This window comes from Salvelinus sp. IW2-2015, linkage group LG19 (genome assembly GCF_002910315.2).
Source record: "Salvelinus sp. IW2-2015 linkage group LG19, ASM291031v2, whole genome shotgun sequence".
Classification (NCBI taxonomy): domain Eukaryota; kingdom Metazoa; phylum Chordata; class Actinopteri; order Salmoniformes; family Salmonidae; genus Salvelinus; species Salvelinus sp. IW2-2015.
The window spans coordinates 31,577,606-31,593,942 of record NC_036859.1 but is presented as its reverse complement, the minus strand read 5'-3'; the positions used below and the strand labels follow the sequence as shown (position 1 = coordinate 31,593,942).

The following is a 16,337-nucleotide window of genomic DNA, read 5'->3' as shown; positions in this document are numbered from 1 at the left end:
ATCTTGGAATTAGATTTACGACGAGCAGGTGTCCACATACTTTTGGTCATGTAGTGTTTATTCAATTGATGTAGTTTCGTCCTTGAGCTGTTCTTGTCTATTAATGATCTGTATTGTGTCATGTTTCATGTTTTGTGTGAGCCCCAAAAAGACTAGCTAACAAATACAACAGGACTTTCTGGGAACACTTTTTTGAACCACCAGTGTATCATGCATTATAGACAGTGCCATCTAAGAATTGTTATAAGCAGTCATAACAGCTGATGGTCAAGGCTCTTATATAGAAAAACCTTTAATGCATTCATAAAGCTGCAAATGTATTCATAATACACACCATAGTTGTCCTCGGATGGCATAACCCAACATCAAGCACTTCCAGCAATGATCTACAACATCATTAGGAGCAGATAGACTGAACAGTCTGTCGAGACTAGAAGTCTGTGACATGGATCAGATGGGCTGCGCGCCATTACTGTCCCAGCTGGAATACGTGTAATACCTCAAGGCACTGTCTAGCGAAATACTTTTTTTTTTTTTGAATTAATATGGTTTATTTTAATATAACCACAATGCTTTTCAATATGGGGGCTAATTCATTTTTTTAAACTAAAAATGAACAAAAAAAGAAGCTTATTTTCACCGACACCATTTCTGTGAAATGAAGCGGTACTATGCGCCTTGCAGACAGACTGATTAAGAAGAGTATACTGTAGAGGTTTGCAGCAACACCAAGGCAACTCAATGCTTTAATACATTATACATGACATTTGCATTATATATGCTTCCCTGCAAGGCAAGCAGCTCATTGCAATGAGGGTGCATCGGGTTAGCACCACACAAGAAGCTGCCAGATACTTGGGATAAGATATAGGCCACTGTGGAATAATTGATTGCGAATACATTTTCTAACAGTTTGAGATCTATAGCACGGGATGTAATACATTCTACCAGAGAAAATGGAGGAAGTGGGGCTACTACGGAGTAAATTAATTACTGCTATACATGTGGGTACCAGAGTGAAGAGTCCATCACTATCAGTGCTCTGATCGCACTGATATTCTCACTGTCTATAATAACTCAACGTAGTGAACTCTCCAGGGACCCAGACAGGTCATGTATGAAACCAGCTCCTSACAGGAAGCCAATACTACTGTATGCTCTATTTCGAGGTTATAATATTTTAGTGAATTGTTTGTGCTAGGAAATATAATTTCTGAACAAGGGAATACAAATATATTTATTTGCTAAATCATATTTATTTTTGGATTCATGTTTTACAAGCTGTCTAATTGCTCTTTCAATGTAAGGTTTTTTGTGCTAAACTAGAAAAACATGTCCAAATGGCCAATGTGTGCCATATACCTGCTTAAACAACTCAGGGCCTGGATTGTCCGAAACCATTTTGAGTAAATACACAGTCATGATAATAGGACCCCATTACCTTATATGGGTCCTCACAATGCCTGTTATCACCTGGCTGGTTAATGATCAGTCTGAGTGAAACCAGGTGTGCCATAAACAAGCACCTGACAGCCAGTGAGAAGAGGTAATGTTACTCTATAAACTACAGCAGAGAGGAAGTGGCGAAGCAGATAACTGGGCCCCAAATCAGTGTTCTCCAGCAGGTGGAGGTTTTTTATGGAGGTCAATGAGTGTCGAATTTGGTAAACAAAACATTGAATGGCTTTTTTGATCAAATAAAAATGTCTTAATGATTAGGTTGTTACGAATGACCTGATATAAGTAGTACACGTGACATCCCAGCAATTTTGAGAAAAAACACTTTATATCGGCGTTGTGCCTGGTCATCATTAGTTACCACAGCGACAAAGAGAAAACCCCCTTTGTGGCAACTAGTGGAAACCATTCACTGTTAAAATAGAAATACTCAAAACACCATCATTGTACAGTAAAACCATGAAAAGTAGTGCACCTAAGGTGAGATCTGGTGTTTGTATAAGGGCACAAGGCGAGACCCAGATGCAGACACGGGAGGCAGATGGTTTGTCTTTGATATTTATTAATCAATCCAAAAGAGGTAGGCAARAGAATGGTCGTAGACAGGCAAAAGGTCAAAACCAGTTCAGAGTCCAGGAGATACAGTGGCAGGCAGGCTCGAGGTCAGGGCAGGCAAAATGGTCAGGCAGGCGGGTACGGAGTCCAGAAAACAGGCAAGGGTCAAAACCGGGAGGACTAGCAAAAAGAGAATAGAAGCAGGAGTACGGAAAAACACGCTGGTTGACTTGAAAGAATTACACGACGAACTGGCACAGACAGGAAATACAGGGATAAATGCACCAGGGAAAATAAGCGACACCTGGAGGGGGTGGAGACAATCACAGGGACAGGTGAAAGAGATCAGGGTGTGACAGTTTGAATGTAAACCCATTCACTTTTTCACATTTTGTTACGTTACAGCCTTATTCTAAAAYGGATTAAATTATTTGTTTTCCTCACCAATCTACACACAATACCCCATAAAGACATAGCAAAAACAGGTTTTAGACATTTTTGCAAATTTATTACAAATAAAAMCCCAGAAATTCCTTATTTACATAAATATTCAGACCCTTTGCTATGAGATTCGAAATTGAGCGCAGGTGCATCCTGTTTCCATTGATCATCCTTGAGCTGGTTCTACAACTTGATTGGAGTCCTGTGGTAAATCTGTGGTAAATTCAATTGATTGGACATGATTTGGAAAGGCACGCACCTGTCTATATAAAGTTCCACAGATGACAGTGCATGTCAGAGCAAAAACCAAGCCATTAGGTCGAAGGAATTGTCCGTAGAGCTCTGAGACAGGATTGTGTCGAGGCACAAATCTGGGGAAGGGTACCAAAACATTTCTGCAGCATTGAAGGTCCCCAAGAACACATTGGCCTCCATCATTCTTAAATGGAAGACGTTTGGAACCACCAAGACTCTTCCTAGAGCTGACTACCCGGCCAAACTGAGCAATCGGGGGAGAAGGACCTTGGTCAGGGAGGTGATCAAGACCCTGATGGTCACTCTGACAGAGCTCCAGAGTTCCTCTGTGGAGATGGGAGAACCTTCCAGAAGGACAACCATATCTGCAGCACTCCACTAATCAGGCCTTTATGGTAGAGTGGCCAGACAGAAGCCACTCCTCAGTAAAAGGCACATGATAGCCCGCTGAATCCCAAGCGTCACGTMTGGAAAAAAATCTGTCACCATCCCTACGGTGAAGCATGGTGGTGGCAGCATCAGGCTGTGGGGATGTTTTTCAGTCTCAGGGACTGGGAGACTAGTCAGGATCAACGGAAATATGAACGGAGCAAAGAACAGATCCTAGATGAAAACCTGCTCCAGAGTGCTCAGGACCTCAGACTGGGGCGAAGGTTCAACTTCCAATAGGACACCGACCCTAAACACACAGCCAAGACAACGCAGGAGTGGCTTTGGGACAAGTCTCTGAATGTCCTTGAGTGGCCCAGCTAGAGTCCGTACTTGAACCCGATTGAACATCTCTGGAGAGACTTGAAAATATCTGTGCAGCGATGCTCTCCATCCAACCTGACAGAGCTTGAGAGGATCTGCAGAGAAGAATGGGAGAAACTCCCCAAATACAGGTGTGTCAAGCTTGCAGCATCATACCCAAGAAGACTCAAGGCTGTAATTGCAGCCAAAGGTGCTTTAACAAAGTACTGAGTAAAAGGTCTGAATACTTCATATTTTTCATATTTTTTATTTCGATAAATTTCCTAAAAAAATCTAAACCTGCTTTTGCTTTGTCATTATGTGTTATTGTNGGACTATTTAATCAATTTTAGAATAAGGCTGTGACCTACCAATATGTGGAAAAAGTGAAGGGGTCTGAACTGAATACTTTCCAAATGTACTGTATTTCAAAACAAGTACTCGGAGCCACTCAAGTGGTTCTTCAGTATGAATAATTGTGTTTTGAAAACAATTGTTGGTGTTTCAATGCATGTAAATGTTTTGGCATATAATAAAATGTTTTTAAATTGCAAATGGTTTATAGCATAAATATTGATTGATTATACATTTTGTTATACCGGAAGTAACAAGGTCAAATAAAATGTTATTGGTCGCATACACATATTTAGCAGATGTTATTGCGGGTGTAGCGAAATGCTTGTGTTCCTAGCTCCAATAGTGCAGTAATATCTAACAATACACACATCTAAAAGTAACATAACATGTATAAAGTGAGCCTTCATTGCTGGTAATCATGTGAGAAAGTGGATGTGAACCCAGGTTCCCTGCTTGTCAAAACACTGCCTTAGGCCACTCAGCCTGTTGTGCTGAACCACCTTTGTTACACTGATCACATGGGGCCTGATTCAGGCTTAACATGGACTCAATAAAACATTTACTGAAGTCCCATTTTTTTAAAGTGCACGTTAAATCAACTTATCTCAAGTCTGAATAGGGCCTAAGGAGAATGTTTTTTGGTGAAATTTCACCTTTATTTTTTCATATCTTCATATCAGAAGACGAATGTTTAGATTAAAGGCAAAATGTGAACTTAAACATTGTGCTTCTGTAGTGTTCAGAATCCCCCCAGTCTGAAGCATAGCGGTGGAGGGAGGGCATTCAAAACTCTATGGTCAAGTATAAAAACAGGCAAGTTTGCAGGCACCTTCCCTGTATTTGGGTCCTTCACAAACTCCGACAGGTGAGCGCAAATAAGAACATTTATTTTGTGTAGCATTTTGGATGCTAATTGTCCAAGTAAAACAGCCATTTTGTTTCATTGATCAGTTTTCTTGATGCTACATGTAGTTAATTGACACGTCATTGTTTGCACCTTTTGTGCACTTGTTTTATATGCAAATGAAGGCCAGCTTTTGAGATAATACTGCTGGCTTGTTTGCCTACTAGTTTTATGAGTTTTATCTACTGTTTGATGTATACCCCACATGCTATATGCTACACTTAACAGCCACTGCGATTGAAGCCTGCTCTAGCTTTGGCCTACTACACCACGTGTTATTTCATCCCACTTTTGACATTCATATTGTTATCTTGTTGCTATATTTGCATAGCTTAATCAAGTATTTGCTTTTTGCATGTTATTATGTTTAATAATTGTATTCATATTGCAATTTATTAATATAATAGCATTTGATAACCTCATTTTACATTCATGCACTATCATTATGGCTTGTTATTTTTTGCTATTTCTGTCTCCCTGCAGAAAATCATACACACACATATATAGATATACATATATACTGTATATATGTATATATGCCAATATACTGTATATACACAACGTTACCCACCGGCTGGCCAATCAAGACCAGCATCAAAGACTAATGCCAGCTGAACTGTCAACTGTCAATCATATCATCTAACTCAACTGTACTGTGACTCAATTAATCTGAACAACCTTCCATGTACCATCATCTGAATTTAAAGACTCAGGTCAGGACATTAGCATAATGGATGACTGGTGGATCGCATTTAGCCCTGGGCTGAAGTTTTTTTACAAGTGCTTTTTGCCCTCCAGAACGTCCTCATTTCATCGGGGAATGGACTCTACAGGTGTAGGATCTTAATTTGAGCCAGTTTGCTACAGCAGGAAAATAATCCTGCAGCAACAGCAAATGTGAATTATTTTGTGGATTTTTTGTAGAGTTTGATACATTTTTCATTAGGGCAAATCAAGTCTGACATTTTAAAGTGTAAATTACAAACTTTAGAAGCCTTTTTAAACATACAATACACTAAAAGTTAGCCTTTTCTGCTGTGCAGGAAAATTCTCAGCAACAAAAATGCTGAAATTAAGATCCTACATCTGTCAAGTTGGTTGGATGTCCTAAGGGTGGTGGACCATTCTTGATACATACGGCAAACTGTTGAGCGTGAAAAACCCAGCAGCGTTGCAGTTCCTAACAGAAACCGGTGCGCCTGGCACCTACTACCATTCTAGAATGGTAGTAGGTGGTAGTAGGTGCCATTCTACCTCTACTACACCCTCTGAATCGCACACATACACAATCTATGTCTCATCTTAAATATTATTCTTTAACCTGTCTCCTCCCCTTCATCTATACTGATTTAAGTGAATTTAACCTTTAAAAGTACATATGGAATTGTTTTAAGATGGTCATACCATCGTTCATTTAGCTATTCGATTTTGAATGTTAGGACCCCTTTAGGTATAAAAATAATAATTTGAAACGATTGAATTTGGCCTTTACTACTAGCCCCTAGAAATGCACTGAATAACGCATTCCTAAATGCCAAAAAAGACAGTCAAAAAATAAATCAGAAGGAATAAGGTTTTGAAGTGTCTGTCCTATATCAAGGAGATATAAGAAAACTCTATTTTTTTATGGACACATATTTAACCCCTTATTTTTGTTGGCACAAAACTACCTCCATACATCCATTCGTTTGTATGGGTTACATTCAGACGTAAGTATTTAGAAACTTTTGTTATTGACCAAATACTTATTTTCCACCATAATTTGCAAAGAAATTCATTAAAAATCCTACAATGTGATTTTCTGRATTTTGTTTTTCTCATTTTGTCTGTCATAGTTGAAGTGTATCCTATGATGAAAATTACAGGCCTCTCTCTCATCTTTTTAAGTGGGAGAACWTGCACAATTGGTGGCTGACTAAATACTTTTTTGCCCCACTGTACTCTGCTGAGCAGTACAGTCATATCTGACTAAGATCATGGTGTCAGAAGTGTCTGTCCTATCCTGTTCTCTCCTCTCTGCACAGACCATACAAACGCTCCACACCGCGTGGCCGCGGCCACCCTAATCTGGTGGTCCCAGCGCGCACGACCCACGTGGAGTTCCAGGTCTCCGGTAGCCTCTGGAACTGCCGATCTGCGGCCAACAAGGCAGAGTTCATCTCAGCCTATGTCTCCCTCCAGTCCCTCGACTTCTTGGCACTGACGGAAACATGGATCACCACAGATACCACTGCTACTCCTACTGCTCTCTCTTCGTCCGCCCACGTGTTCTCGCACACCCCGAGAGCTTCTGGTCAGCGGGGTGGTGGCACCGGGATCCTCATCTCTCCCAAGTGGTCATTCTCTCTTTCTCCCCTTACCCATCTGTCTATCGCCTCCTTTGAATTCCATGCTGTCACAGTTACCAGCCCTTTCAAGCTTAACATCCTTATCATTTATCGCCCTCCAGGTTCCCTCGGAGAGTTCATCAATGAGCTTGATGCCTTGATAAGCTCCTTTCCTGAGGACGGCTCACCTCTCACAGTTCTGGGCGACTTTAACCTCCCCACGTCTACCTTTGACTCATTCCTCTCTGCCTCCTTCTTTCCACTCCTCTCCTCTTTTGACCTCACCCTCTCACCTTCCCCCCTACTCACAAGGCAGGCAATACGCTCGACTCATCTTTACTAGATGCTGTTCTTCCACTAACCTCATTGCAACTCCTCCAAGTCTCCGACCACTACCTTGTATCCTTTTCCCTCTCGCTCTGCATCCAACACTTCCACACACTGCCCCTACTCGGATGGTATCGCGCCGTCCCAACCTTCGCTCTCTCTCCCCCGCTACTCTCTCCTCTTCCATCCTATATCATCTCTTCCCTCTGTCTCAAACCTTCTCCAACCTATCTCCTGATTCTGCCTCCTCAACCCTCCTCTCCCTCCTTTCTGCATCCTTGACTCTCTATGTCCCCTATCCTCCAGGCCGGCTCGGTCCTCCCCTCCCGCTCCGTGGCTCGACGACTCATTGCGAGCTCACAGACACAGGCTCGGGCAGCGAGCGGAAATGGAGGAAAACTCGCCTCCCTGCGGACCTGCATCCTTTCACTCCCTCCTCTCTACATTTTCCTCTTCTGTCTCTGCTGCTAAAGCCACTTTCTACCACTCTAAATTCCAAGCATCTGCCTCTAAACCCTAGGAAGCTCTTTGCCACCTTCTCCTCCCCTGAATCCTCCTCCCCCTCCCCCCCTCCTCCCCTCTCTGCAGATGACTTCGTCAACATTTTGAAAGAAAGGTCGACGAATCCGATCCTCGTTTGCTAAGTCAAACGACACGCTGGTTCTGCTCACACTGCCCTATCCTGTGCTCTGACCTCTTTCTCCTCTCTCTCCAGATGAAATCTCGCCGTCTTGTGACGCCGGCCCGCCCAACAACCTGCCCGCTTGACCCTATCCCTCCTCTCTTCTCCAGACCATTCGGAGACCTTCTCCCTTACCTCACCTCGCTCATCAACTCATCCCTGACCGCTGGCTACGTCCCTTCCGTCTTCAAGAGAGCGAGAGTTGCACCCTTCTGAAAAAACCTACACTCGATCCCTCCGATTCAACAACTAACAGACCAGTATCCCTCTCTTTCCTTTCTCTCCAAAACTCTTGAACGTGCCGTCCTTCGGCCAGTCTCCCGCTATCTCTCTCAGAATGACCTCTTTGATCCAAATCCAGTCAGGTTTCAGACTAGTCATTCAAACTGAGACTGCTCTTCTCTGTATCACGGAGGCGCTCCGCACTGCTAAAGCTAACTCTCTCTCCTCTGCTCTCATCCTTCTAGACCTATCGCTGCCTTCGATACTGTGAAACCTCAGATCCTCCTCTCCACCCTCTCCAGTGGGCATCTCCGGCGCGGCCCACGCTTGGATTGCGTCCCACCTGACAGGTCGCTCCTACCCAGTGCGCGTGGCGAGAATCTGTCTCCTCACCACGTGCTCTCACCACTGGTGTCCCCAGGGCTCTGTTCTAGGCCCTCTCCTATTCTCGCTATACACCAAGTCACTTGGCTCTGTCATAACTCACATGGTCTCTCCTATCATTCTATGCAGACGACACACAATTAATCTTCTCCTTTCCCCCTTCTGATTGACCAGGTGGCGAATCGCATTCTGCATGTCTGCAGACATATCAGTGTGGATGACGGATCACCACCTCAAGCTGAACCTCGCAAGACGAGCTGCTCTTCCTCCCGGGGAAGGACTGCCCGTTCCATGATCTCGCCATCACGGTTGACAACTCCATTGTGTCCTCCTCCCAGAGCGCTAAGAACCTTGGCGTGATCTGGACAACACCCTGTCGTTCTCAACTAACATCAAGGCGGTGGCCCGTTCCTGTAGGTTCATGCTCTACAACATCCGCAGAGTACGACCCTGCCTCACCACAGGAAGCGGCGCAGGTCCTATCCAGGCACTCTCATCTCCCGTCTGGATTACTGCAACTCGATGTTGGCTGGGCTCCCTGCCTGTGCCATTAAACCCCTACAACTCATCCAGAACGCCGCAGCCCGTCGGTGTTCAACCTTCCCAGTTCTCTCACGTCACCCCGCTCCCTCCGCTCTCTCCACTGGCTTCCAGTTGAAGCTCGCATCCGCTACAAGACCATGGTGCTTGCCTACGGAGCTGTGAGGGAACGGCACCTCAGTACCTCCAGGCTCTGATCAGGCCCTACCCCAAACAAGGGCACTGCGTTCATCCACCTCTGGCCTGCTCGCCTCCCTACCACTGAGGAAGTACGTTCCGCTCAGCCAAGTCAAAAGTGTTCGCTGCTCTGGCCCCCAATGGTGGAACAAACTCCCTCACGACGCCAGGACAGCGGAGTCAATCACCACCTTCCGGAGACACCTGAAACCCCACCTCTTTAAGGAATACCTAGGATTGGATAAAGTAATCCTTCTCACCCCCCCCCTTAAAAGATTTATAGATGCACTATTGTAAAGTGGCTGTTCCACTGGATGTCATAAGGTGAATGCACCAATTTGTAAGTCGCTCTGGATAAGAGCGTCTGCTAAATGACTTAAATGTAAATGTAAAATTAGAACTTGTCAAATATAAAACAGGAGAGATGTTCCTTTGAGTTTTGAGTTTAGACTGATCAAAAGTAGCTAACAGCTAACTGGACTCTCATGTCTCTTCCTTCATTGAGCAGAGCCAGAAATACTTTTGAGGAGATGGGAAACTCCATTGTAATCGTATTAACGCCCATTGTGTACGTTGCCCATGCTACGTCAATGGGCCGCAAGGTGCATTCTGGGATAGGAGAGCGCTCCTTCAAGGAGTGAACTACATTGTTGGTTAAGGGCGTGTAGCTAAGCATTTCACAGTATTTGGGCGCATGTGATAAATTACATTTGATTTGATTTAATTTTATTTGAATGAGAGTAAATTGGACGCTAGCTCAAAAACCCAACATTAGCATGAGTTTCGTCAACAAAAAGTACAACATTACAAATATTTTCCATGATGTGAGATAATTAACTTGCTATCTGTAATATTGTCTAGCTTTGGCATCGTGACATTAAGGTACGTTCAAGGAAAATAGGCATGTTTCTCGACTCATACCCTAACTTTGAGAAGGGATTATGACAACGTGAACGCAATTTTCCGACGGTCTGCTTGGCGTTATACATTCCTCTATTTCTTGCCTAATGGAATTCCTATCTCCTCCTTTCTCTAATATCTCTGGCAGAGCAGCCCAAGTGGAGCCATTGCTATGTATACACAGAGCCGCCATGAGCAGAGTGCATGCAGAGCGAGCTACCTGCGCGCAGGGAGGGATAGAGTGACAGACCAAGGCGATTTCAGGTTTTCGGACAGGGCCTTAAATTTGGCAGAAGCAATCGGGCCTGGGTAGGGTTGAGCCTGAACGTCACAGGCATGGGTAGGACTCAGGCGTAAAATTCATGGCTGTGCAGGGGTCTAGTTAGCGCTCCCAATCTCTGGCAAGGTGTTGCACAACTCTTGATTATGTGGTGTTACATCACACCGTCATGTTTCAGAACACCTCAGGATGAATGTTTCAGTCCACCTTAAATCTGTCTCAATACACTCAGAACCATGTGTTTCAATACTCCAGCAAAGTTAACGTTTCATCTCCTTTAAGGTGGTAGCAGCTCAGTTGCCACTAGTTTTAGTGTTACAAAGCACTTCATTTTTAGTGTTGTGCCTGGTGTTTACACGCATATACCCCCTCTCATTGGCTAGAATGGTCCAACCTGACCTTGCCTCCTCCCAACTGCCTTCCATTTTTTAAGACATTTGTTTTCATTGTTAGAGAGGCCACTTGAGTATTTGGTCAATATAATGGATAATCTGTGACCACAGCCACTTAATGATCACACCACAATGCCATGTTTATTCTTCCAACCACTATGTTGAGAGCTTTTATAAACTGGATGGTTTGAGCCCTGAATGCTGATTGGCTGACAGCCGTGGTAATTCAGACCGTATACCACAGGTATGACAAAACCGTTATTTTTACTGACCTAATTATGTTGGTAACCAGTTTATAATAGCAATAAGACACCTCGATGGGTTTGTGGTATATGGCCAATATACCACGGCTAAGGGCTGTTCATAGGCACGACGCAACACCTCTTCGGGCCTTATTGCTTAAATATCACCACAACGCAATGTTTATTCTTCCAACCACTTTCTTGAGAGCTTTGCTATTGCTCTAGTTATCCAGGTGACAGGTTGGGACACAAAGGAATTAATTGTAACGCACTTGGTCAAACATGTGGGCTGTTTGTGATGTAACCAACCACATTATGGATGTTCTTGGCCAACGTGAGTAGGATAGGACTACTGCAGTGAATTTCTGGACATTTTTGTACCGCAAKAAATCAAATTTTCCACTTACCCAGTCCTGTACATCATTTCGTTCAGGTGGTCTGAGCAGAGGTCGGTCCCAGATAATGTTGGGTTTGCCGTGGCGCCAGATCTTACTGCGGGTTTTGTAGGCGTAGTATGCAGCTACACACAGCGCCACCACTACTAAGAACCCAAGCACCAACGCCACAGCCTGAAACGGAGGGTAAATTAGATGTGTCCTCATCACTACATACAGTATGATTAATTTCTTTAGGTGAATGAAAGAGTATCTATAATTAAATGTAATATGATTAGCCACAATGATTGCCATTTATTACAACAGCTATCCAACTGAGAAAACAAAAAGGTGTCAAAAGTATTTCATAGCATGTACTGTAGTAGTAAACTGTTAAGGTTTATAAAGGAAAGATGTACAGTGCTCTCCGTAATTATTGGGACAGTGAAGCATTTTTTCKTCAGTCTGCACTTTAACTTCATGGTCATTGTTTGATTTCAAATCCAAACTTTTGGAGTATAGAGCCATAAGAAGAAAAAATGCTTCACTGTTCCAATAATTACGAAGGGCATTGAAGTAAAGCTTTGACCCACCTCTTCAGGGTCCATGTAGCAGTAGTGTTGGAGATACTGGTTGTACATGGGGAAACCCCCAGGGAACCCCACTCCCACACTCCCACTCAGACTGGGGCTTCCCTGCATGTTCTGGCACATCATAAGCATGGGGTTATAGAGCATGCTCTGAGAGCTCTGCGACATGGGGTTGACACCGATCACAAACACAATGTCAATGATGCCCTGCAGCACCGCCAGGACGACGTCACAGACTAACACCGTCAGGTAAAACCTCCGACCGCGCATAGCAGGCGACCGAGAAAAACTCCCCACAAGGAAGCCCAGAGAAACCAGGAAGTTAATGGCCGCCATGGATATCATGGCTGACTTGGCCGAATACGGGGTCATGTAGGAGCTGGAATAGCCATAGCTGCCTCCGTAATAGCCACCAGTGCCACTGCCAACCCCCATAGACCCCGTTCCATAGCCCCCCATTCCTATTCCTGCTCCRTGCATGTCCCAGACCAACGTGGAGGCTACACAGGCAAAAATGAGGAAACACAAGATGACTGTTGCTCCTTCCATTGTTTTGACAAACCCAGGAGCAGAGAACCATTTGTAGAAGTGTTGAGGCCTATCTTCCATATAGAATGAGTCAGGGGGAGGAGGGTAGGGGTCAAAGTTGCTCCTTGGGGAGKGCACACTTCTGTGGGTGTAGAATCCATTGGAGGTAGCAGTGTAGGGAGGACTATAGATGGGTGGGTTGTCGTAGTGCCGCGGCTCATACATGATTCAGAGAGAAGGGAGGCCTGCAAAACAAGACATACATTTTATTATGTCACACTAATGTACTATCATAACAAATCACATCTTATCGCAAATTATATAAATGATATCATGATATCAAATGACATCACGTGCTATTACATCCCATTGGACTGACACATTGGATAGATCTGGAGTGTCTTTCTTCTCTCTGTGTGTTTGCCCAACCGACGGTATTCTCATTAGTTTTGTTGCCAACAACACTCCCTCTCCCTCAGTGAACAGCACAACTCATCAGTCCACTGCAACTCAACCCAGTGGACCTCAATAATTTAGACAGCCAGCAGCAGCAGTGTGTGAAGTGATGCGTGGTGTTTTCCACTGTGCTCTCTACCTCTCAGCTGCTTAAGTCCAGGTGTCATGTGTCCTGTCCGCATGTGATGAATATACAAGGGAAGGGTACAATATAAGCCATGTAATGATGATAGTGACTATGCCCTCACGGTTACATCTGACTGTCACCACTCTAACCTGAGCTATGTTTAGGTCTACACACACACACACACACACACACACACACACACACACACACACACACACACACACACACACACACACACACACACACACACACACACACACACACGTTGGTTTTACTATCCAAGTGGGGACCAAAACATTTATTCCCATTCAAATGACTATTTTCCTTAACCCTAACCTTAAACCCAAACCCCTAACCCTAACCATAAACCTAACTCCTAATTCTAACCCTAACCCTAAACCTAACCCCTAAGCCTAAAATAGCATTTTTCCTTTTGGGGACAGTGAAATGTCTCCACTTGTCAAATGTTCCTTGTTTTACTATCCTTGTGAGAACTTTTGGAACTCAAAWGGATAGTAAAGTTAGAACATACATCTGTGGTCTCTGATAGGCAGGATACAGTAAATAATTCAAGAGCTGAACTCATGAAAGGCTGACAGGCATCAAAGCAAGCAAGTTCAAGGCTTCAGTCATACAAAATACACGATACTGCTATATTCACTGGCCACAGTCCATATCCTGTATGAAATTATTATTACTAATGGTGAAAACTAATTTAACATGCTTTTGCATACAATTCTAAAAATAGGCCTGCACGCCACAGTAAAAGCACAAGAATATGTGACCAACCAACAAACATGCAGGCCTATAAATATAAACATGAAGGTCTAGTTWTTTTGCGCCTCTTGTGTGGCATGATCTCCAAAAGGCCTTAAAGTTGGTGGATTTGGTGCCTTTAGGACAGGGATGCTCAACTACTGATGGATGTGGGGGCCACCATTTCAGTAATGGGATAAGACTCGAACTACCAATTGGATATCACGAAAAAGTGGTAAGAAGTACAAAATAAAGAATAAAAAATATTTTACAAATATATATWTTTTTWAAGTCAGCTGACATAGGCTAATTAAGTGCAGTCAGTGACTGACATAACAAGAGAAACTGCTGATGCACATWAAAAAAAATCGAAATTGCACCTTGTGTATTGTACAGTTGAGACTGTTGAGAGTTGARTAGTAGAATACACAAGGTGCAATTTCTACAAAACAAAAACAATGTATTTTATTTTGGGGGGGAAAGGATATGYGGGCCTACATAAATTGCCCATCCCTACTCTAGAGCGATTCAGGCTGATGTTAGAGGGCCTTTTTACTGAAGAATGTGTTCGTTTTATATGATTGTGTTTCTTTCTGTTTTTGCTTTTCATGTACTGTGTAAATGATGTGTAATAGATATGTCGTGCAATTGTTGTTTGTTGATGTGTTGTTTATTAATGTGTTAGACTGGTCGTCATTGTAAATAAATAACAATTTGTTCTTAATTTACTTACCTGTATAAATAACGGTGAAATAATATAAATTAACAAGAGAAAGCCTAAAAAAACGCAACCCTTAAACGTTTAGCAGCTTTTCTGCTCACACAAACAAAAAACAAAGAATTGTATCCTATATGCTACTTTAATTTTCCACGGTTTATCAGATGGAGTCATTACATTACATTCCAAATTCCGTGTCACCAACACAGCCTGTCAAACATAATTGTAGTACCAACTGATAACGTTCACTTACCTGAAACGTCTGTAGGCTAATGTTATTGAAAAACGGTCATTGTGCAAAAAATATTTTTTAACATTACAGCTATTATCACTTCGAATATAGGCCTACTTTTCGAAGCTTTTTCACGCATGTAGGCTACATCTCCTGAAACTATTAAAACGTGTGCGTGCACTGCCTGTTCTTGGCTGCTCCAATGCGCATGGCGGTGCGCAAGGATCTCAACCAGTCTATGGCCTCAACACAGTAGACTTTTCAAAAACTATCGCGCTCTCCTTCAAAATGTGGAGACTGGAGAGAGAGCCACCTTAAACTGYATGTCGCTTATCACGTTTTTCCAGATCAGTAATATAAAGGTGGAGGAGAGATACAACACATCTGGAAGAATGTGCATCTGCTGTATAGGCTTACCTGCAAAACTATTGACAGGAATAGATTTTTATAAAAATATATATACAAGTTACAAAAACAAATGTTTTTTTTATTCTTATGGATTCTTWAAAAAAATGGAAGTATTGCATATGTCATTACTGTGTTATAGATTCAAGTGGATTGTTGGTTCCCTACTGCCCTTTTAACGTTTCATATTTAACAATTCATATAAAGAAAATACRAAAAAACTCCACGTTATGTAGTGTATATGTAAAGCCCTGCAAATGCAATGCTAGTCAATGAAATGTGAATTGACCCTGTTAGCATTGTCCACAAAAGTCCAAAGGTACACAATTGCGCTCTGGGTTGGTTTACGAGTTCATTCACTCCATGACTGAAACTCACTCACAATATTTCTGGGCAAGTAATCTTTACAGTAGCACAAAACATGCTGTAGGCTATAATGGAACAACACACAGTTACTGATTTGTACAGACATTTACTGAAATCTAAATAAACAACACACCAAAAAAAACAATGGTGCTTCAATAACGAAACAATCAAAGGCGTGACAGGATAATGATGGTCCTTTTGTTCCCTCTGTATGCTATTTCTTCAGGTCCGACCCTTTGCCAAGCTGTCCTGGTCGAAATTGCGGATCCTGTTCTTGATGTGGCCTAATTTAGCTTTCAGATAGTCACAGCGTCCCTTCTTCTCCAGGAAGGCAGGGTCCTGTGAAGTCAAAAAGAAACACACGTCGTGTTGACTGCAGCTCCATCACTTCTCATCTTTCTCCACATCCTGATTCTTTTTGTAATGTAAGCGGTGTTAAATGAGAAATCTAGAGGCCCCGTTTCAAAGTAGCAGCAATATTATTCACATGAATGGGCAGCTTTATTGAAAAAGCAAATATTACCTGGGTGTTTACACAACAGTAACAATTCTACTACATCTCAGTTGAACGTTAAAATGATTGCTGAATGATTTTTGGAATTGTTTCAGC

General features: G+C 42.9%; 1 protein-coding gene across 1 annotated transcript in view; it reads right to left on the bottom strand.

The window, feature by feature from the left end:
- zgc:154006 (Occludin_ELL domain-containing protein) overlaps positions 1–16,337 on the bottom strand; it is a 41,981-nt gene that overhangs the window by 17,760 nt on the left and 7,884 nt on the right. The window contains exons 6-8 of the mRNA XM_070449039.1: positions 15,953–16,066; positions 12,143–12,895; positions 11,583–11,744 (exon numbers count right to left, since the gene is read on the bottom strand). Of these exons, the coding sequence (XP_070305140.1) occupies positions 11,583–11,744; positions 12,143–12,895; positions 15,953–16,066 (1,029 nt within the window). The remainder of the gene's footprint in view (positions 1–11,582; positions 11,745–12,142; positions 12,896–15,952; positions 16,067–16,337) is intronic.